Source organism: Pseudopodoces humilis, chromosome 27 (assembly GCF_049639895.1).
Source record: "Pseudopodoces humilis isolate 2021_Gansu_Grassland_sample_001 chromosome 27, ASM4963989v1, whole genome shotgun sequence".
NCBI classification, from domain to species: domain Eukaryota; kingdom Metazoa; phylum Chordata; class Aves; order Passeriformes; family Paridae; genus Pseudopodoces; species Pseudopodoces humilis.
The window spans coordinates 4,602,989-4,625,784 of NC_142226.1; the positions used below are offsets into that span (position 1 = coordinate 4,602,989).

Genomic DNA, 22,796 nt, shown 5'->3' on the forward strand with positions numbered 1-22,796 from the left:
GGGCAAATAAATATTTATGAAAAATAACAGGGGCATCAAAATCAGAGAAAAGGTGTTGGTGGGAAGAAGAAGAAGGATACTAAGTGAACTTGGAGGCAGAGAAGGTGAGAGGAAAGAGAACAGTGCAGGATTCCTCTCAGAGCCCTCACCTAGAGCTCGGGCTGCCCTCGGAGCAGCCTCTGAGAAGCTGAAATCAGGGTTTTTTTAACATGGAAAAGGATCACCGTTCGTGTCCAGGGGCCCGTGGCCAATAGTGGGTTTCTACCTCTGAAGGTGAGAGGTTCAGGTTTCGCTTTTGGATATGCATTCTTCAGAAGATAACAGATACCAACAGAGAAAAGAAGATGTCACATCTTCTTCGGAGGATGCTGCAAGAGAAATGAGAGGGATTTGGGTCATCGAGGCCCCTGCTATATATAAAGGTGTGAAAAGGAGGCATCTAGGGCATCCCATCCCCTCCCGGCCAGCATGTGGGTGTGGGAAGCGGCGAGCGGCGGCGGCCGCGGGGCGCTCGGGCCGAGGCAGGCGCTGGGCTGCGGCTGCAATCGGTGCGTTGCCCCTTTAATTGTGTCCCCAGCCCTCGGGCGTCTCTGTCCAACGCCCACGTCAGCAAATACCTTTTGTTTCTCTCCCGTTCGGGCTTGCAGGGCTCGGGGCTGCGGGAGCAGCGGCGCGTCGCCTCCAGGCACGGCGAGCCCCGAGGTGGGGCCGGGGATCCCGCAGCCACCGCCCGCAGCACCCCGCCGGTGAGCGGCGGCTCCCGCACGCCGGTAGGCCGGGCAGGGCGCTGGGTTTGGGGCGGAACGGGCCCCGCAGCCAGCCCGGCTGTGAGGGGCGGCGAGAAGGGCGCGGGGCTCCTCAGGGGCCGCGGGTGCCTCGGTGCCGCCCGGAGCCGCTCGGTGCCGCCCGGAGCCGTTCGGTGCCTCCCGGTGCCGCTCGGTGCCGCTCGGTGCCGGCGCTGCCGCGTCCCCGGCGGGCGCCATTTGCAGCCCCGGGTGCGGACACAAAGGGGCTGCGCGGGGCGGGCGGGGGCGCTGCCGGCGGACGGGGCTGCGGGCGGCGGGGCGGGAGCGGCTCCGGAGCCGGGCACCGGGCGCAGGGCGGGACACGGGGGGGTCTGGCGGAGCGGCGGGCGGGGCCCCGTTCCCGCGGGCGGCGGCGGGCGGCACGCCGGGTCGGGGGCGGTCCGTGAGGGGGGAGGGGAGCCCGCAGCGGGCCGGGGCTGGCGGGCGCTGCGGTCTCCGCGGCGGGAGCGGGGCCGGGCGGCTCCGGCGCTGTCGGGCGCCCCGGGCTAGCGGGGAGCGGGCGGGCGGGTGAGTGACGGCGGCCGGGCCGCTGCCGCCGAGCCTCGCTCCCGGAGTCTTCGGCGGCGGCGGGGCTGGAGCCCGCACGGAGCGGGGCGAGGCGGAATCGCCGGTTCCAGGCACGGCCGCAGCCGCAGCTGCTCTTGGCTCCTCGTCTTCCCGGAGCTGCCTGAAGGCTGCGCAGCTCCAGCGGGCGGCACGAGTCCAGCCCCGCTTCCAGCCTGCATCCTGGGCATGGAGATGCTCCCGGCTGTAGCACACCCGTCTCTGCCAAATAACATGGTCTTGGCTTTGTTCTGTTGGAAAATGAATCTATGCTTTAGCATATTGTGGTTTAAATACAGATTTAAAGAAATGAGATTATTTGTAAATACAGACGTAGAATTGGGTCTGAGATATTTGGCTGAGTTACACGGCTTTGAAGTCAAGAGTGTAATAATTTTCTTAATTTTTTTTTAGAGCAACGTTTCATTTCACCTCTTCTGGGATGGAGATTTCTTCTCACCAGTTTCACCTCTTGCAGCAACTAAATGAGCAGCGCAGGCAGGACTTGTTCTGTGACTGCAACATCCTGGTGGAGGGCAAGGTCTTCAAAGCCCATCGCAATGTGCTGTTCGCCAGCAGTGGCTACTTCAAAATGCTCCTTTCGCAGAGCTCGAAGGAGACGAGTCAGTCCACAACAGCCACTTTCCAGGCCTTTTCTCCTGACACCTTTACAGTTATCCTAGATTTTGTGTATTCAGGAAAACTGTCCCTCACTGGTCAGAATGTCATTGAAGTCATGTCAGCCGCCAGCTATCTGCAGATGACCGATGTGATCAGCGTGTGTAAAACCTTCATAAAGTCATCGCTGGACATCAGTGAGAAGGAGAAGGATCGCTACTTCAGCCTGTCAGACAAAGATGTGAGTTCCAACGGCGTGGACCGATCCTGTGTGTACAGTGGAGGGTGGAGGGCAGAGAGCAGCCCCCCACATTCCCACTCGAGCCCAGACCCTGGGACTTGTATGATGGGCGGGAATGCTTGGAGCAACTTCAACTATTACCCCACCTCTCAAAGAAATGCCCAGCAGCAGCTGTCCAAACACGAGCAGCGGCAGGATTCCATCAAGAAATCCCGGCACCTGGGGCTGCAGCAGCCTTCTGACATCCCACACTATAAATCAAGCAAGCTGGAGGACAGGGCTGCCGAGCCTGCCGGCCACGCTGCGCCGGCTGAGGAGCAAGTTCACATTGACCCGGAGGTTGAAGCTCCTCACGTGGGCTACCAGTTCAGCCAAGGGGCTGAAGTGATGCCCAGGGGCTTGGCTGTGTCGCAGCAGGAGCACGAGTCACCCCGCTCCTCCAGTAAATCCAAGTCCTCCAAAGCTGAGGAGCAGTACGGGAGCATGCCCTCCATCCTGGGAGTCATGGGGAGCTGGGCTGAAGGTGAGTGGGGTTTGGTGCTGCTCACACACAGATACCTGTGAATCCTCTCTTCTGGCCCTGAGAAAATAGGTCTTAATAGTAAAGAACAACTGCCAAAAAACCAGATGTATTGTCCAGAAATGTATGTTTGGAAAATTTAACTAATTACCTTTAAATAATTTTGAGTTCTTGAAGTAGTTGGGGTATTAAATTTAAAAATAAATATAAATTGGGATATTTTTAAGCTCATTTTCATGAAAGCACAGAATGGTTTGGGTTGGAAAGGACGTTAAAGCTCATTTTGCTCCATTCCCTGCCATGGGCAGGGACACCTCCCACTATCCCAGGTTGCTCCAAGCCCTGTCCAAGCTGGCTTTGTCAGGTCTGCGTTAATACAGCCAATGGTCCACTCCTCCTTTGTTGCACTCCTGTGTAATCTACAGGAAAACACAAAATCTTTCTGCTTGAAACAACCAGTGAACACTGTTTTAATAAAAGTGATGTGCTATTCTTCTCATAAAACACCTTTTCCTAGAGCATTATGTGACATATCTTTGATTTTTATATATATATATATATATTTAATCCCATTATTTTCTGACAGATGACCTAGCCAGGATGAGGTTCAAGTGTCCATTCTGTAGCCACGTGGTGAAGAGAAAAGCTGACCTCAAGCGTCACCTTCGCTGTCACACGGGGGAGCGGCCGTACCCCTGCGAGGCGTGTGGGAAGAGATTCAGCAGGCTGGATCACCTCAGCAGCCATTTTCGAACTGTGAGTATTTTTAGCAACTGCATGATTTATTTAATGTGTAAATCTGGCTAATTAAACACAGTGCGAGTGTATCTGGTTGATCTAATGACTTCTGTAAAAGAAGAGGGGAATAGAAAATTAATTTGGTTTGGCTGCAGTCGAATTGAAGGATAATTTGCAAGAAAGGGGAGGAATTTGTTGGGTAATTGATGGCTTGCAGAGGTTCTGCTCTCTGCAGCCTGGGAGAGCTCCAGCGGGCAATTACCATGCCTGGGCTGGTGCAGTTCAGTGTTTGATGTCTCTCAAATTGAGATAACGCTTCAATTTTACTTTTTGTCATCTCCCAAAAACCCCCTTTGTGGATGCTTTACAAATCCATCCCTTGTGATTTTCCCAGATCCACCAAGCGTGCAAACCCATCTGCAGGAAGTGCAAGCGCCACGTGACCGAGCTGACGGGACAAGTGGTCCAGGAGGGGACCCGGCGTTACAGACTGTGCAACGAGTGCCTGGCTGAGGCTGGCATTGACAGTATCCGCATTGACTTGGAGGCTGAGGCGCCTCTGGAATTCCCACAGGATGGGGACAAGGATTCCAGGTGGCACTACGGGGAGGACAACAGGTCTGACGTGGAGATCGTGGAGGATGGCTCAACTGACTTGGTCATCCAGCAAGTCGATGACAGTGAGGATGAAGCAGAGGAGAAGGAAGTGAAACCAAATATTAGGTAGTTGGAAGACAAGGATTGGGAATTCCATGGAAGAGGGAGAATGTACTGTGACCTGATGTCCTCTGCCAGCTGGTGGTGATCCTACAAAGACACATGGTTGAACAGGTCCAGACTTGCATGTATTTATGGACACGTCATTGAGGCCATGCTGGTTTGTTAGCAGAACACCCATGCGTTGTTTTGTTAAAAAGAATCCATCCTGAAATTATGGATAAACAAGGAAACTGCAATATTACCTGGATAATTTTTATAGCAGGCAATGGGGCACGTCTCAAAGCCTCAAAGTGAGGGAGTGAGCTCTAAATACTTTTCAAAAGTTGCAGGTTATTGTAAATTGCCCATTTTTTATGCTTGTAAAGAGGTGGGGTTTATATCATTGGGCGATAAACAAATTATAAAGACCCCCCACGCCAGACAACCTCTCTTGAGTGTTCAGAAGTGAAGAGAATCTTCCATGAAATTTCACAAATCTTCATGTCATGATAAGAAAAAAGGCAGCTAATTAAGAAAGAGCATTTAAAATGTTTTGGCACTTTTGTCTGGAAAAGGACTTCTGTAAAATTTATTAGGACGAGGTGAATCTTTAATAGATCATATGCTCAAGACCTATTTCTTTAAAAGAAAATAAGCACATAAATGCTTAACACATCAGAGACAAACTGATTAAAAATTTGGATCATTAATTGATGCCAGTAGATGCTTTGGTCTCAATATTAGGATCTCAGACTGGGCTGTTTTAATAAGCACTATTAAAAATACTCTTTTTTTATATTTTGAAACCTCTCAAAAGTGCCCAGACATGGTGGGATTGTTGGCATGCAGGGCCAGGAGTTGGATTTGGATGATCTTTGTGGGTCACTCCAGCTCAGGATATCGAATTCTGTGCACCTTTTCCAGTCTGTACCAGTGAGACCAAGATGTACTGGAAGTTCCAGACACCACATTTGTGTCATTTTACCCACAATTAGGCTACAGAGATGAATAATGACGAAGAAATTTTAACTTCTCTAACAAAAGAAGTGATTTGTTTTTGTTGCTTAGTGAGTTTCTCTTACCCAGCATTGTCAGGAGAGGAGCAGGAGATGCTCCTGAGGTTCTGCATTCCTCGGACAGACCTGAGTGTTATTCCAGTTCTTGGGATCATGGAACTCCGTGGCTGTAGACTTAGAAAATTATATATTTTTTTCTTTTTTACAGCTTTGTAAGCATGTTTGGCTGAACCCTGGGGTTTCTTAGACAACAAGCCCATATAAATATATATATATATACTATATAACCTTTCCCAGGGACAGCTAAAAAGTCACTATTTTATTTTTAGTTGTGTAAAAACTGTATAACTTTCTTGTATCATCATGACCAGAGAGTGCAGCATTTTTATTCCAGGCTACAGGTGACCAACAAATGACAACTTGAGAACTTCATGCTAAATTCAGTGTAAGCATTAAGCACCCTCCTCTCCATGGGAAGCATCCCAAGGACACAAGAAATGGTGTTTTATTGTTCCTACAAAAATTATAATTTATTGGCTTAGGTTTGGGGAGGGGGTGACTTAAAAATCTTTGTGATGACCCAGATGAAAATGTCTTAAATAAGACTTATACTCTATTTTATGGGACACTTGGTCAGCAGCCCAAAACTGGACTTGATGTGAAAACAGACATTTAATTTCCTGGAGCTTTTAAACTCCTAAAATGCCTGTTATGAAATGGCTAAGAAATATTCCTGAGCAACCTGGACTAAATCAAATACACAGAACAAGAAGTATTTCAAAGAATATGAAGTAACTTTGCTCAAATTTCATAGATGTTTCCCTTTCCCTTTCCATTAAACAGTTTGACAACAAATCCCAGGTATCAGTGCCTGCTGTTCCAGGATAAAAAATGGCTGGAATTGGTTTCTGTGTGTTTGGGGATGGATAAAGGGGAGGGGAAAATAAAGTGTTCTCTCCAGGCCTGAAATCTTAACTGCCAACTGCAAAGGTCAGACTATTAAGTGTTTCTTAATAGTGGGGGTGGTTTTAGGATTTTTGGATCAATACTTGATTTAATTAGAGATCATAAATCTTAACAATACTGAGGACCAGATGCTTCAGAACAAGATCTGAGGTGGCTCTAAATGGGCAGATGGAACAATCTATCCATAGGAAGACTTTTTCTTTTTAAACCCAGGCAGATGAATTATTGATTTGCAGGGCAAATGAGGGCTTTTTTTCTGGATTTCTATGTTGTTATTCTCAGTAGTATAACTAGATATTTGTAGTAATTTTTAAAGTATTTTATTAAGCTTGGAGGTTTAGCTCAAGGCTGCAATTCCCACAGGTCAATGATGTTTTTCTGTTTTTTAAAAGTTACCATTTTTACATTTGTTGCCTTAATTTTGGTCGTTGTTTCCTTATTTTTGTATTGCAAGACAAGATAAACGTTAAGTGCCTTCTGTTTTCCATGTCCTTCATTTTACAGTCACGTATTTTCCTTGTTATTTTTTTTTCTCTAAATGAAAGTATTTGTTTTCTTTTTGTCTCCTTCCATTACCTCTGATTGTCTTCATATTTCTGTGAGGATCACGTGCCCCTCATCAGCACAAGGAACATTTCCTTTCCTTTCAAGGAGGAAAGTAAAGACCACATAGGGATGTTCCCACTGAATTTATTTATTTCCTTGTATTTCTTTCATCTTTGTCTCTTAGGGATAAGGTTTAGTGCTGGACTTGATCTTAAAGGTCTTTTCTAAAGAATTCTGTGATTATTTTTACTTGGTTTCTGTTTACTTTGTGTTCATAAAACACAGTCAAGAGTGAAAACAAAGTTCATCATCCTCTGATTAATGTCTCACCTCTTAAATATCCTTATTTTCTGACAATATCTTCCCATCCTTTCAAAGGCTGAAGTACTGAATTAAAAAATTCTCTCTCCCCCTTTTCAGGTGTTTCTTACAGAATTTTCTCTGCCCCAAAAAAACCTATGATTTGTGTGATGCTTCATTGATTATTTCACATAATTTCCCTTTTTTTTTTTTTTGTTTGCCATTAAATTACCTAAACATCCATATTTACTATCCAAAAATGTCACTTGTCCCTATCTTAAATATTAAAGTTGGGCAGCCCCCCTTAAAAAACGAACAAAAAAAAACCCAAAAACTGACTTCAGAATGAATCTCCCTTTCCAACCTTTTGTAATTTGGATTCTATTCCAGTTCTAAAGAATTGACATAATAAAAAAAAAGCAAAAATACTGATTTAGGGTGGTTTTGAAAATACCTGAAAGCCCACAGGTCTCTGAGAGGGCTGACTCTGACTGCTACAAGAATCTTTCCCTTAATCCTGACTCTGCAGAATGTTCCATCCTCCAGGATTTTGGGATACATCTCAAGTTTTCAATGATAACTAAAAGAGAAAAAAATGACAAAACACTCTGTTGGATATAAAATGATGGAATATACATTTCTTCCCTGAAGCATCTGGTCACTGTCAGACTTATCCCATTATAGAGCCATGCCAATGTCTACCTTATATTTTAATTACTGTTGGAGACAACAAGTACAAAAATGAAATAGAAGAAAAAATCTCCAATTTTGCCCAAAAGACTGAGTTTTGAAGAAAAGGATGTCCTAATCCTCCAGCCCTTGCCTGCAGAATTTTTTCATTAGGTACAAATCTGTGCCAACACTGTCTGTTGAGTGATGGGTATAAGTTGGTAAGCTACTAAGAAAAGCTTATAATAGCATTTAGTTAAATATTTTCTATACTGTTTAACTTAAAACCTTTCTACATTGGAGGTGTAACCTTTCATCCTATTTAACTCGTGAAATGCAAAGAGGAGGCTTATTCGGTGTATCAAGAATTTTAAACAGAGCAAGAACATAGAACAAGAGATTTTGTGAGTAAAATTGGGAGGAGTGGCTGGAAAGAGCCTTCCCTATCTTGGCTTAGCTGCTGGAATAAATTAAAACAATATTGAAGGTCTCACCGACGCTTGACTGTGAAAAGGGGAACTGTTCTTTGCCAGGTTCCTGCAGCCTGCTCTGAGGACTGGACTGTACCAATGACTGCAGAGCTTCCTTCTCAAAATTATTCTCTGATCTCGAGGAATAAGACTGAAAGAATCTCATCCAACAGGCACGAATTTGGAAGTGCCGTGTCTTCTATCAAGCACCCTGATTCCATTTTCCACCCAGAAAGGAAAACGGGACAATCTGTGTATTGCACTCCTACGTGCCGCGTTTCGCTTTGGGATTATCCTCATTGTTTAAATACAAAAATCCCGTTATAAAAATGCTGCGATATCGAGTTAATATTAATCCTACACCGCGGACCTCCGGATCTCTGTCGTTCACCGTCCAGGTGAAGCCTTCCCTCCACACACACAAAGGTAGCAGCAACAAAGCCTTGTGTGAGCAGGGCAGCGGCCTCGGGCCAGCATGTGGGTGTGGGAAGCGGCGAGCGGCGGCGGCCGCGGGGCGCTCGGGCCGAGGCAGGCGCTGGGCTGCGGCTGCAATCGGTGCGTTGCCCCTTTAATTGTGTCCCCAGCCCTCGGGCGTCTCTGTCCAACGCCCACGTCAGCAAATACCTTTTGTTTCTCTCCCGTTCGGGCTTACGGGGCTCGGGGCTGCGGGAGCAGCGGCGCGTCGCCTCCAGGCACGGCGAGCCCCGAGGTGGGGCCGGGGATCCCGCAGCCACCGCCCGCTCCCCCCGGCTCGGCTCGGCTCCGCCGCCCGCAGCACCCCGCCGGTGAGTGGCCGTTCTGCTCTGCGCTGATGGGAAAGACCGGGCGGGCGTCGGGGCTGCAAGCGGGCGGCGGCGAGGAGGGCGCGGGGCCCCGCAGTGGCCGCGGGTGCCTCGGGCCGCTCGGTGCCGCCAGGAGCCGTTCTGTGCCGCCCGGTGCCTCCCGGAGCCGCTCGGTGCCGCCCGGTGCCTCCCGGAGCCGCTCGGTGCCGCCCGGTGCCGCTCGGTGCCGCCCGGTGCCTCCCGGAGCCGCTCGGTGCCGCTCGGTGCCGCTCGGTGCCGCCCGGAGCCGCTCGGTGCCGGCGCTGCCGCGTCCCCGGCGGGCGCCATTTGCAGCCCCGGGTGCGGACACAAAGGGGCTGCGCGGGGCGGGCGGCGGGGGCGCTGCCGGAGGAGGGGGGGCGGACGGCAGGACGGGTGCGGCTCCGGGAGCCGGGGCAACCACGGGCGCCCGGCTGCGGGCGGGGACACGGGGGGCTCTGGCGGAGCGGCAGCCGCGGCTCCGTTCCCGCGGGCGGCTGCGGGCGGGACGGCCGGTCCGGGGGGGGCCGTGAGGGCGGAGGGGAGCTCGCAGCCGGCCGGGGCTGGCGGGCGCCGCGGTCTCCGCTGCGGGAGCGGGGCCGGGAGAAGCCGTCGTGCTGGCGGAGCGGTTCCAGCGCCGTCGGGCGTCCCGAGCTGCCGGGGAGCGAGCGGCCAAATCGGCCGGGCGGGCGGGTGAGTGACGGCGGCCGCGGGCGGTGCCGGGGGGCCCAGGCCGGGAGGGCGGCGGCCCCGGGGCGCTGCCGCCGCATTCGAGCGGCCCCGATGCGCCGGGGCAGAGGCTGTGCCCACCGCGGACCCGCGTCAGCCGCGGCTCTGCCCACGGCGGGTGGGCCAAGTTCTCTTACAGAGTCTGAGAACCATCACGGCTTGGTGGACATAATTTTCGTTTTTTGGGGAAACGGTGTAATCCCGCTGGGGCATCTTTTCACCTCTTTCGGAGTTGTTAAGTTTCTTCTCTCTTGTTATGCAGAGTAGCAGCCGCAGGGAGATTGGAGATACATTGGGAATGTGATAGCGCTTTTTTAAACCAGGGCTCATCTCTTTAAATTAGGATTCAGCATCATTGATTTAGGTAGTCATGATGATGTTTTTTTCCTTTACAGCAAACCTTCCTCTTACTCCCTGCCTGGAATGGAGATTTCTTCCCACCAGTCTCATCTCCTGGAGCAGCTGAACGAGCAGCGGAAGCAGGACTTGTTCTGTGACTGCAACATCCTGGTGGAGGGCAAGGTCTTCAAAGCCCATCGCAATGTGCTGTTCGCCAGCAGTGGCTACTTCAAAATGCTCCTTTCACAGAGCTCGAAGGAGACGAGTCAGCCAACAATAGCCACGTTTGAGGTTTTCTCTCCAGAGACGTTCATGGTTATCCTGGACTTTGTGTATTCAGGGATATTGTCTTTAACGGGTCAGAATGTCATTGAAGTCATGTCAGCCGCCAGCTATCTCCAGATGACAGATATCCTCAATGTCTGCAAGACCTTCATTAAGTCCTCACTGGATATTAATGAAAAGGAAAAGGATCATTACCTCAGCCTCTCAGCCAAAAGTGCGAGCACTGAACCTACCCCTGCCCGCCCAGCTCTTTATCGCTCCAGAAGGAAAGCCAAGAGCAATCCCCGGCGTTCCTACTCCATCCCGGACGAAAAACCCAACGGGAATGAGAACTCCTGGAGCTACCTGTCCTCACAGGTGATCCTGCAGCGGGCAGACACCCAGCTGTCCAAAAGAGGCAGGAAACCGGGCTCCGCGAGGAAGCGCCGCAAGCACCTGGGGCTGTCCCAGAGCCGGGAGCTGGGAGGGTGCAAATCGGACAGGGCAGAGCGAGCCGCAGCCTCGGATTCCACTCATATCTCCCGAGGGGGAGAGGAGGCCGAGTTTGAGGCCGAGTTTGATGCTGAGAACAACGTGGATCAGGATGATTTTGGATATCATCCCAGAGCAGAGGCCATACGCAAGAGGTGGTCAGTTACTCAGCTAGAACAAGAACTTTCCAGAACTCCTGAGTTCATGGAGTTAAAGGCAGAAGAGCTGTACACCTCAATGCCCACAATTTTAGGGGTAATGAGTAGCTGGAACGAAGGTAAACAATAGAAACACCTTGGAAAAGTTTGGTTTTATTTAGGAGAATTCAGGTGATGATTTGCAAGGAATTTGTATGGAAACCAAAAAAGTGCCTGGAAATATAGGTGATTTTATCTACTCAATACTACACTAAGATTTTGAAGTCAGAATGGGGCATGGGAATTGGAATGGGACTCACCCAGGTATTCTGTGAAGTTCAACCAAAATATGCCTGATTATTTGGGCCCAAGTGGAGTTTAATGAAACCTTAAGGGCTGTAGTTGACTTGGGGACCTGGAGGACTGAGTTTCTCCAATACTTGGCAATAACAGAGGTGTTCAACCTCAACCCAATCCAAGTCCTGCACTTGAAAGGTCCTGGCATTGCTGGGATGTTGCATTTTGGGGTCCAACCAGCCCAAACTTCTGACATCTCCTGCCTGAGAGGGTGGAACAAAGCTGACAGGTTTATTCCCATGTGCATTCCTTTGGAAATTAACATATCTGTAGACCATAACTGCATATTCTAAAGACATCTTTATATATCACACAGAGATTATAAATGTCAAAGCTATGAACCATTACCTGGTGGAAGAGTCAGGTATGATGGCTATGTATAAATAGCTGCATATTTATCACTTTTATATCAAAAAAATGTTGTAAGAAAACACTATCAAGTGGTCAATTACATGTTAAATAGGAATAAAAATGCTACCTGGGGGATATATATATATACACACACACATCTATATATATATTTATATATTTATATAATTTATATTTTTATATATATTTATATCTCTTCCCCAGCTTGCATTTTATACATTTTATACATACATACATATATATACACATATATATATTTATATTTCCTTATATATTTTTATATATATATAAATAAATATAATAAATCTATATCCCCAAAGAATGTATTTTATGTATCATTATACATTTATATATAATTTTGATTGTATATATTTTTTTTAATATATATAATATATATTTATAATTATGTGTTATAATAATATATACATACATTATATATATAAATATATATAAATATACATATATATACATAAATATATATATATATACATAAATATACATGTATACATATATACACACATATATACATATATATACACAATGTATGTATATATGTGTATATATATTATATATATTATATTATTATAGATATATAACAATATATAAAATATATAAATGTTATATTTAATATTTATTAAATAATTAATATTTATTTAATATATAAATATTATATATAAAATTATATAATATAAATAGAATATAATAATATAATGTAAAAATATATTATTTTTATATATATATATATATATATATATATATATATAAAATACATACTTATATAAGCATCCAGTTATCCCAAATATTGGGGATTTCTCCCATTTAAAGAGAACTCAAACTGTCATGTATTTTAAGCTGGAAACTGCAGAAAGTGCAGCAAGAAAGCTGTGCTGTGTGCCCTGTCCCTGCCAGGTGACCTGCCCCGGATGCGTTTCAAGTGCCCGTTCTGCACCCACACCGTGAAGCGCCGGGCGGACCTGAAGCGTCACCTGCGGTGTCACACCGGGGAGAGGCCCTACCCCTGCGAGGCGTGTGGGAAGAGGTTCACCCGCCTGGAGCACCTGCGCAACCACTTCCAAACGGTAGGAAAACCCACCAGTGTTGCAGTCAGCAACCTCAGGATCTCGTCCAGGGAAGCAGCAGGATTCAGGGGACCAGCATCAAACACCAACAAGACGGGCTCCCGGTTCATGAAACCATTTATTCAGCATGGGAACAAACTCAGGTCCAGAACAGAGAGCCCCCAACAGAGGCACAGCAGGAGTTTTTGAGGGACAGAACTCCCAAGAGTCCCCACCTTTGAGGGTGGAGTTCAGGGTCAGGGACCAGTAGAAGCACACCAAGGGAGAACCCCCAGGGACTCAAACCCAATCAGAGCACCTGGGCCACCCTTCACAAGGAGTTTGGGGTGGGACAGTGTAACTCTTTGTCTCCCCTGAGGCCGCTGCCACACACCAGGGTTTAGGAGAATTGGTTTCTGTTTCATCAATGAGTTGCTCAGAGCTCTTCTGCTCATTGTGGAAGTGTGAAGCAGTTCACACTGCAGCTGCGTAGGCATCTCCAAACCCAACGCCAGAAAAGCAGTGCATCTGCTTGAATTATTCATTGTTGAACGTGGTGAATTTATTTAAAATTTAATATTTTAGCGTGATTTTTATTGTTTAAAAAAAAAAAATGGATGAAGGCTGAATTTCAACATTTTAAATCCTTTCAGATACACCAGGCTGGCAAACTGATCTGCAGGAAGTGCAAGCGGCACGTCACGGAGCTGACAGGCTGCGTGGTGCAGCAAGGGACACGGCGCTACAGACTGTGCCACAAGTGCTTGGCAGAAGCCAATTTCGATAGCATCCCCAAGGATTTCAATGCATCTGAACATTCTCCTGTCTCCTCCACGGGAAACAAACGTCCCAAATGGGCTTTGGAGGAGGAGCAGAAATCAGATGAAGAGACAGTGGAGGAGGAGCCCTGTAATTTGGTTGTCAGACACAATAATGATGATATTCCAGATGAGGTAAAGGAAAAGGTGAAGCCAAATCTTAGGTAGATCTTTGTGTATTTGTTATTGTTGCGTTCAAGATAAAATGACTCGTGTCCTACCAAGTAATGCTGGCTTACTACTTTTAATAAATGAAGTATTGCTAAAATTCTGTTCTGAGAAGCAAAATTTGGACTAAACCAAGTTGTTTTGCAGATATGGAACAGTGTAGTTGCTTCTAAATGTGATCCAGAAAGTACTGAGGGTCATAAAATGGCCTGAATGGAAGGGACCCACAAGGAAAGTTCAGCTGCTCACTTAATATCTGGAAACTATTTAGGAGAATTGTTTTATATTTCGTCAAAGACTCGCTCAGAGCTCCTGCTCATTGTGAAAGTGTGAACCAGTTTACAGTTCTACAAAGGTTCTGTATGATACAGATATTTAAAAACCAAATATTGCTAATTTGCTTTGGAAAAACTCTTATTGAGGTGAACAGCTGAGAAATGTTAAACCACTTTTTTTTTTTGCTGATATTGTAATTAATTTGTACATAACACATCAGAAACTTCCTAAGAAAGGAGCGAAGGAAACAAGTGGAGTTCTTCATGCTGAAGAACCTTTTTACCAGAGTTTTGTTTTCTCAGTGAACTCACAGCTTCTTATAGTTGAGAAAAGCATGATTTAGGAACTCCCACAGCCAGAGTAGAGTAGGTGACCAGAGTGTCTGTAGTGCACTTGGGTAGTATGAGTTTGCCTTTTTTTTTTGTACTGTGAATTTTATAGAAAGATACACCAACGTGGTTCCAAGGAAATAAAAGTGCAATCACTGGAAGTACAGTTGTCAGGTTTTTCCATTTTTCTTCCCCCAGGATCAATGCAAGATTTGCTTAAACCTGTCTATCTTACTCTAGGAATAAAGAGGCCAAGTCCCTTGAATTTCAGTGGGACATTTGTGACTTAAGATCATGGAGTTACTTTAAAAAGGCTCTCCTGCTCATACAACTTTAGGGTGCTTGACAGCATAAAAACATTTTTTATAAGCACAATTTCCCTCAGAAGTTAAGCAACCTTTGTAGTTCTGGAGTCTCTTAAGCTCTTTTAGTCATATTTATTTCCCCAGTAACTTGGATCAGAGAACCTGCACTTGGAAGAGAAACTAAAAATGCTCACTATTAAATGATTAAAGAAGAAAAGCTCAAGGAGTGCATAGAAGAAACCTTCTGCCTGAGAGCAGAGAATGGCATTCCCAGTGGGTACTCCTGATAAAGAGTCACTGTTTGGTCTCATGTCTCATTTGATGCTGTGTTTCCTTTCCCGTTAGCAGCATCTGTAGCCTGACATTCCTGCCAAGAAAGCAGAAATTCCCCACAGAGAATTTGAGAACAGCCATATTGATCCACATCCAGGTTCTGCTTCCAACAGCTGCCATTAAACCCGGCAAAAGTGAGGGGCAAGCTTCTGTAATAATTCCCTAATGCTCTCCCAGTCTCTAGCCTTTTTCAGTTCTCCTTGAGATTTGTACATTCAATAACCACCAGTGCAAGTATTTTCTAGGTAGTTCACCACTCTATCCTTAAACCTTCTACATCAACAGGATACTCTGGCACCCCCAGAAGGGTGTGCAGTCTAAGGGTAGCTTTTAATGACCCACTTTCAGGTCTCAGTGGCCTCCTGTAAAGCCCTGGGAGAGCAGCACTGTGAGCTGAAACCTGCCACTGCCACAGCTGTGCAAATGGAACAAGGTGAATTTAAGGCCTGTTTTATAGTAAGTACTTAATAAATACTGATAAAAAAAAATAGATTAATAACACTTAATTAATTCCAAATGTTTTCCTAGCAAGCTCCAGTCAGCATTTCAGTAAGTAGAGCACTTCAGTGTGTTACTATAGCCTAAGACTGATCTTGGGGCATCTCAGCATTTGTCTGCAAAGTTAAAATTTAACTACATAAATTTATTTTGTCATGTTTTAGAGAGCTAGGCTAAAGGAAGCCCAGCTAAAGGAGCCTTCAGCTCCTACCTACACCCACCTCCCCACAGCCCCCTGTGCCCATCTCCTCACAGCCCCAGTCCCTCAACTCCCCGCAGCCCCCACATGCTGCTCAACTGTCCAGCACTGTCCCTAAGCCCCAGAACCCATCTCCCCACAGCCCCTCAGCACTTGTACCCATTTCCCCACACCCCCTCACCCTGTGCACATCTTCTCAGCACTGCCCCTTTGCCTGTGCCCATATCGCCACAGACCCACCTGCTGCCCCTCAGTGTCCATGTCCCCACAACCGCTGCCCCTCAGTGTCCGTGTCCCCACAAACGCTGCCCCTCAGTGTCCGTGTCCCCACAGCCGCTGACCGTCACTGTCCGTGTCCCCACAGCCGCTGACCCTCAGTGTCCGTGTCCCCACAGCCGCTGACCCTCAGTGTCCGTGTCCCCACAGCCGCTGACCGTCATTGTCCGTGTCCCCACATCCGCTGCCCCTCAGCGTCCGTGTCCCCACAGCCGCTGACCCTCAGTGTCCGTGTCCCCACAGCCGCTGACCCTCAGTGTCCGTGTCCCCACAGCCGCTAACCGCCACTGTCCGTGTCCCCACATCCGCTGACCCTCAGTGTCCGTGTCCCCACAACCGCTGCCCCTCAGTGTCCGTGTCCCCACAGCCGCTGACCCTCAGCGTCCGTGTCCCCCTGCCCTCCTCCCCTCAGGCTGTGGAGAACAAGAGCCACCTCAACTCGACGCCCGATTGGCCGATCGCAGTCACATGACTTGGGCCAGCCAATGATGATGCGGAGCGGCCTCTGAGGGGCCGCAATGGCGGCCGCGCCCTCATTGCCTTTGGGGCTCTGCCAGACAAGAAAGAAACCCCAAGCTGTCAAAATCACTCTTACTTTCTAACATTGCATGTTGCAATTCTTACTGATAAAAAATATCTGGTCACCTTAGCGGGGAACAAAACACAAGCGTAATTCATTTGTATCTGAATAGACTGGTCAAGATCACTCACAAAGTCATTGTTTCAGTGTAAGTTTTATTTTGGCATTGAGGCTTGCTTAAAAAATAAGAGGGGTTTTATCCCTCAGTCTTTACAACATGGAAATAAAACCAGAACCACTTAAGATAACTTTATAAAATGAGACAACACAGTGAGGCACTTGGAGCATTTATGCTAACAGAACAGGTCAGGCCTATGCTCCTCATGTTTAAATTAAATTAAAACAGCAGGTAATGCACATTTGTCATCCTGTGATTTTTTTTAAAAAACACACTTTTGATTATTTTTTATTCATTTTGATTCAATCAAGTCCATAATCCTCTGACGCTTAAGGATTGTCTGTATTGTTCTTTTTAAAAAACAATTAGGCTGATCCAAACCATGCCTTTTAAAAAAACACTCAGTTATCACAAGATACAGTTGGGAGTGAACCCAGGGAGAACTTGGGACATCCCATTCCATTCCCTTCTACCACAGCAGCAAAACTGCCAACTTATCATAGTTACCATAAGTGATAAGAGGATTCCAGGTACAGTCACATGCTTTAGGATTTCATGTGGCAATTTATTTACAGAAATTCAGCACCACCTGGTGGCATGACTTCTTTTTTAAGTAGTTTAAAAGATGTGGTGGTTTCTTGGTTTAATTGGCATCATTTTGTAGGTGTCTAATTTTAAACACTCAGATTTTTTCCCCACATTACTTCTGAGCCACTGCAGCTATTTTGGATTTGTGTAATAAGGAGGAGGAACATCAGCTCATCATTATCAGAACTAGAACATGAAATATGCAAATGAAATCAATCTAGATGAACATTATCTCCTGCCACGCTGCAAAAATGGAGTATTTTAGTTATCAGCTCCACCAATTTCTGTATTTCATACAGCTCCTAGCACATATCAGCCTTAGAAACTGACTGCCAGCATTCCTGGGAGACTTCCAACCTGTACAAACGTCACCTTCTCCATATCCCCCAAAACCCCAATTAATTCTTCTTATTCTCTGTTTCAGTGAAAACAGTCTGACATTCCCTGCAATTACTCTGTTCAATTTCTGATTTTAACTGGCCAATTCCTTCATTTTTTCCACAGGGATTACAGTTTTAGGGGGTTTTTGCCAGATGATGACCAATATCCACTCAACTACACTCTTGCTTTAAATATCAATAATGACAAAGACTTCTGGCTTTTCATCTTCACAGATCTGCATTGCTGAGTAAGTTATGGCTTTGACTTCTGTGCCCTAGAAAAGAGACACAAACCATAAATTTTCTAAATTATATCATTTTTACCAGTTCAGAACCCCCAGTTCTCGTCACCTTCCTCAAAAGCTATCCATTTTTTTTTCCAAAGAAGCTGTAACTACATTTGTTCTGATGAATAAGGAAGTTGCCACACTAATAGCCAAGCCAAATAGTGAAAAAGAAACTCTTCCCTTATTTTATTGCCTCTTAATACCACAAATTCCTTCTCTTACCTCTGACAGACCATCAACATTTGCTAAAAATTATACAGGTCAAGACATCAGATTTTGCTTCTAACAATTCTTTAGGAAAAGAAAAAAAAGAAGAAAAAAGCAAAAACTGACTAAGCAGAAATCTGTCCCAGTAGTGTGAAATTCAAATACATAAATTCTGAATATAGATTGAGTTTCTGTGTTATTAAGCTCACAAAAAGGAAGCCAATTGAATTAATTTGTTGAGTTTTGCTAGTACTGAGACAATGTCACACTCAGGCCAACAGTTTCAGGGACACATTCACAAAACCATGCAGAAAGTGAGACCTTGAGTTCAGTGGTACTTCAGCCACATTTATATTTTGATCTCTGCAGAACTCAGAGGTCTGATTTAAAGGACACCACACCTCGTCCTTCTAAAGTAGAAAAGCTTGATGGAGGAACCACTGCCTACCTGTGGGTGTTTGTCTAAAGAGAACTCTTCTCCCCACCTGTAAAGGCAAAAAAATAGAAGAGAGGTGTTGTAATTTTAGTAATATTTACCAAATGCTATAATTAGTTTCAGTGATGAGCACAGAACAGTGAGATTTTCACTTAAAGCCTCAAAGAAAGCAAGAAAAGTCCACAATCTGTTTTCAGACAATGACTTAAGCTCACCCAATTGATCTTATTTTGAACTGCATTCGGTCAATGTGAAGCACTTTCACTTCCTGCAGAGAGTGGGAGGAGAAATGTGTCAATCACACCTTCAACCTTCAGGCAGAACTTCTCAGTAAACCCCACTTACAAAGGTTATTTTCCACTGTTTAGACACCTTCCACCAGCCCAGCTTGCCCTAAGCCACATCCAGCCTGGCCTTGTATTTTTTGTGTTCCTTTTTCCTCTAAAATACCATTGCATTTAGAGCTGGGATTATCAAGGAGCAGCTTTGTCCTACAAATGGAAAAAGTTGAAACCAGAACACTTACCCTGGGTATAAAAAACTCATCAGCACTGAATTTATACAGCCACTCATCCAGGAAGTGAAAGAGAAGAGACAACAGGTCATGCCCTGTGTGGATGAAGCAGAGATTGTCTCATCAAAAACATTTTTAAGAGCACCTCAGATGTACAGGAGATTCAGATAACAATGCTTAATTATATTTTAATTAACTGCACTAAGGCTACATGTAAAGGTTGAGATTTTTGGTACCTTTCTCCCTCTCATAACTCTCCACAGAAGAAGAGCTGACCTCACCTTCTGCCTCTACCTCCACTGTACCCACGGGTTCCACGGTGCTTGTGTCTGTCATGTAGCCAAACATGGCCATGGCACACTGCTCAAAGGCTTCTTCCAACGTGTCTCCCCAGGCATGGAGCCTAAAAAAACATGGAATAATCACTGGAATATAATCCTGGGTCACAACAAGAAGAAACAGCCCAAAGTCACATGCAGGTGAGCAATCAGAACTTGGGGATTCAGGCAGAGGAGGTGAATGAGAAAAACAGCTGGTTTTTCTAGGAGTTTGTCAGAAGAGTTTCATGAGAGAACTTGGAAAATAAATGTTTTACCAGACACCAAGAAAGCTCTTTCCTAATGTGGCTAATTGTTGTGTGTAAAAGCAAACCACACAGAAGGAACTTTGTTTAAAAGGGGGAGATTAAAAGGAGATTTCAAAAGACATTTTCAAATAACAGAGGCACCACAGAAATACTAAAAAAGAAACCAAACATAATTCTGTGGTGTCCCAAAAACAGGAACACTATCAAAGAACCCACTGAGTGACATTTCAGAGCTCCACAAGGTGTTACATCTGCAAACTGTCCTTGGCTGTTATTCCAGGCTTTAAGCAGTGTAAAAAATAATCAATTTGTCACCCTGAGAAATCCCAGCTGCCCACACTTACTGCACGTCTGCTGTGTGATCCAAATCTGAGGGGAAGTGAAAAGAAAAGGAATGATGTCACCAAAAGTATTTATAACATGAGGATTAAAAAAAAAAAAATAACACAAATATCTGCTTTTCTAACAAAACATTTTTGCATTCATCTGCAGATGTGATAAGTCTATTTTGTAGCATATTAGAAAAATTTAGCACAGGTGAAATTTTGGATTATTTCTGCCCAAAAGAAACCCTGTTTAATGTGATTATGTCAGTGCAGGGTTTGGCTTTTGTAACCCAACAGGCTTCCACAAGTTAACTGCAATAAAAAGAAACCTCCACCAAGAGTAAGGAGTTTATGCTGAAGTCTGCAGGACTGAAAATTATTCATGCAAAGGATGAGATTTGCAAATATTTCTAGCTCAGTGAGGAAATCTACCTGTCCACACCCAAAAGCAGCTATTATGCAAAGAGAAGAATTTAAAACACAGGATGGAATATAAAATAGAAGACAAACTTTACTCATGAAGAATGATTAACATCACATATATCCAGCTGTACATGAACCTAGTTTATATTTATTCAGAGGAATGAAAGAAATGCAAAATTCCAGCAGAATTAAGTTGGGATGTGAAACAAATGCTGACTTCAACTGAAAAATTGTCCTGGTGCTGTTTAAAGAGACCACACACTATTAAAGGGTTCTCAACAACGGTCTCTAAAGCAAACAAATTCCTTTAGATGCAGAAGAGGGATAAAACTTCCTCCAGTTATGGAAACTGCATGGCTGCAGTGATCTGTCACCGTATTTCTGCACTTCTAGCAAATAAAGATCTGAACACAGCCTAAAAATATAAATTCTAACAGAGGTAACAGAAACAATCCATCCAGACAGATACTGGTGACATGGAAAACAGACAGGGAACGGTCCCCTGCCTTAAGCTGGCCCTTGGGCTGCCACCCACATCCTCTTAGGAGACATTCCAGGGGTGGGGAATGTAGAGATAATCATCTTTAAGTAGAGTGAAAACACCACACGCAAGGCCAGCACACTTTTGAATGTCTCTTCCTACAAGAGAGGTTGAAAAATGGCTCACAAGAGGGAAAGTTTTCAGGGTTAGACTTAAGTAATTGATTTCCATCGTTTTTTGTTGTTTTTTTTTTCAGTGCCTGTAACAAGAAAAGCATGAGGAAGAAAATTGGTTTCTCCTTTCTGTATTTCCTGTTACCTTCCTTGCCCTCACAACAGCACTGTCACACCCACACTGCGAGACGATAATACTAAAAAATATTAAAAATACTCACATTCATATTTTTTGCAGAGAGGGGGGTACTTGGCTTTCACAGCTTTCTGCTCCTCAGTCAGGTTGTAATCCCTGTCCTCGGCTGCCATCGCTGAGGGCTCCACAGGAAACTTTCCTGGTGCTGGAGAAGATCCAGGAATTCTCCCTCACTTCCTGGTATCCCCACGGAGTGATTCAACCTGTGCAGAGCACGGAGGATTCCTCTCAGTGCTGAATTCGAGTCCTTTCAGTTCTTTTGAAACTGGGGGATGGGGAAGTTGGGAATTCAATCCCACACCCATGAAGTGATGTTTGTTCAGCCAGGAGAGCCAAGGGAAAATATTCCTTGTGGGAATTGTGGACTTTGGCTTTTTCTGGGAGGAATTGTTTCTTCTTCCCTGTGTACACTAAGCATTCCATTCATTCACAAATAATAAAATATAGCCCTGATGGAAACAGCTGTAAAATGAATTAAACTTCCATGCTTTAGGTTAATTTTAATTTTTTCAGTAATTCTTTTGAGGGTGGTCAGCTCATTGGACACGTGAAGTATCACCTGAAGTGCCACTGCCCCCCCAAAACCCCTGATATAACCTTACAGAAGATTTTTCTTCAGGAAAAAAAGTTGTGTTTTCTTAGGTCAAGGATTACATTTAAACCTCCAGACCTCTAAGTTTGTGTGTAGCAAATCCAGCTGTCACCCAAGTGCAAGGCATTTCCTGTGCTCCTTTTCTGGCTCATTTTTTAAATAAAACCTTTTAAATAAAAACCCCAAAGAAGGTCATCAACTGCCACATTTAAAAGTCAGGTTCTCACACCCAATCTCAAAAGTTGCTGTTTTCCTGTTCATTTGTAAAACCTGACGCAAACTGAAGAACCCAATTAACTTCATGCTACTTAATTTTTCTCTCCAGATTTCCAAACATCATAACCATTCTTTAATATTTTTGTGCATTATAAGATTTATCCACAGCTGAACCCAACACTTCCCTAAACAATGCAGATAATTTACAGATATCACTTTTACACAGAAGTTGCTTCTTATTCCAAGGCTTAGAAACAAGACACAGGATTTCCAATTTCTAATTTCAGGTAAACATCTAGGTGTGTTGGAAAGAGAAGTCTGAAACTGAGGGTTCGGGGTATCTCTTGAGGAATAAACACAGATATAGTTTTGATATTTGATTTTAAACCTGTTAAGTCTCAGCTGTGTAGAGTCAGGTCCCGAGTTACCCTCAGCCGACCAGAACCAGCAAACATTACGCCTCTAAAACTCACCGCAGCACTGAATTGTGGAAAAAGGGAATATATTCGTGATTACAGAGAATTAATAACACGCCGAGGATACCCGATGGTGTTAGGGCGGCCCTAGAAGGAGGCCTCGGCCCACACACGCACCGGCCCGGTCCAGTCCCGCCCCGGTACGCTCCGCCCACGGCTGTGGTGATCAGAAGAGCCTCAGCCACCGGTTCTTCTAAACCGGGGACCGGGAACAAGGATCGGGAATCAGGAGCAGACCCAGAACCCGCTGCCCCTCAGCACGGAGCGCGGCCCCTTTAAGAGCGCGCTGGGGCGCTCCGGAAAATGGCGGCTCCCAGGGGAAGCCGTCCCACGTGACC

At 45.5% G+C, this 22,796-nt stretch overlaps 3 protein-coding genes across 9 annotated transcripts; 2 read left to right on the plus strand and 1 right to left on the minus strand.

Annotated features, from left to right (window-relative positions):
- Positions 1 to 638: 638 nt before the first annotated feature.
- On the plus strand, positions 639 to 7,433 carry ZBTB8A (zinc finger and BTB domain containing 8A). The gene is made up of 4 exons (XM_014258553.2): positions 639 to 770; positions 1,764 to 2,731; positions 3,315 to 3,484; positions 3,861 to 7,433. The coding sequence occupies exons 2-4, from the start codon at positions 1,792 to 1,794 to the stop codon at positions 4,191 to 4,193; spliced, it is 1,443 nt and encodes a 480-aa protein (XP_014114028.1). The 5' UTR covers positions 639 to 770; positions 1,764 to 1,791; the 3' UTR covers positions 4,194 to 7,433.
- LOC102101476 (zinc finger and BTB domain-containing protein 8A-like) lies at positions 640 to 14,507 on the plus strand. Of its 4 annotated transcripts, none has more exons than XM_088067384.1 (4): positions 640 to 746; positions 10,057 to 11,033; positions 12,529 to 12,698; positions 13,331 to 14,506. In XM_088067384.1, exons 2-4 carry the CDS (start codon positions 10,085 to 10,087, stop codon positions 13,661 to 13,663), a joined length of 1,452 nt encoding a protein of 483 aa, XP_087923510.1. In that variant the 5' UTR covers positions 640 to 746; positions 10,057 to 10,084; the 3' UTR covers positions 13,664 to 14,506. The 4 variants fall into 4 exon arrangements, with proteins under 4 accessions (XP_087923510.1, XP_087923512.1, XP_087923509.1 ...); XM_088067386.1 differs by lacking the exon at positions 640 to 746 and adding an exon at positions 8,455 to 8,558 and having other exon boundaries at positions 13,331 to 14,507; XM_088067383.1 differs by lacking the exon at positions 640 to 746 and adding an exon at positions 8,791 to 8,917.
- A 2,087-nt stretch (positions 14,508 to 16,594) lies between these two features.
- On the minus strand, positions 16,595 to 22,751 carry TSLIG1 (tRNA splicing ligase complex subunit 1). Of its 4 annotated transcripts, none has more exons than XM_088067399.1 (8): positions 22,576 to 22,751; positions 21,200 to 21,377; positions 19,920 to 19,944; positions 19,271 to 19,392; positions 19,002 to 19,084; positions 18,691 to 18,743; positions 18,488 to 18,524; positions 16,595 to 17,820 (listed from the first exon to the last, which is right to left on the minus strand). In XM_088067399.1, the coding sequence occupies exons 2-8, from the start codon at positions 21,285 to 21,287 to the stop codon at positions 17,734 to 17,736; spliced, it is 495 nt and encodes a 164-aa protein (XP_087923525.1). In that variant the 5' UTR covers positions 21,288 to 21,377; positions 22,576 to 22,751; the 3' UTR covers positions 16,595 to 17,733. The 4 variants fall into 4 exon arrangements, with proteins under 4 accessions (XP_087923525.1, XP_005529806.1, XP_087923523.1 ...); XM_005529749.3 differs by having other exon boundaries at positions 22,456 to 22,751; XM_088067397.1 differs by lacking the exon at positions 22,576 to 22,751 and adding an exon at positions 22,371 to 22,462.
- Between the last annotated feature and the right edge of the window lie 45 nt (positions 22,752 to 22,796).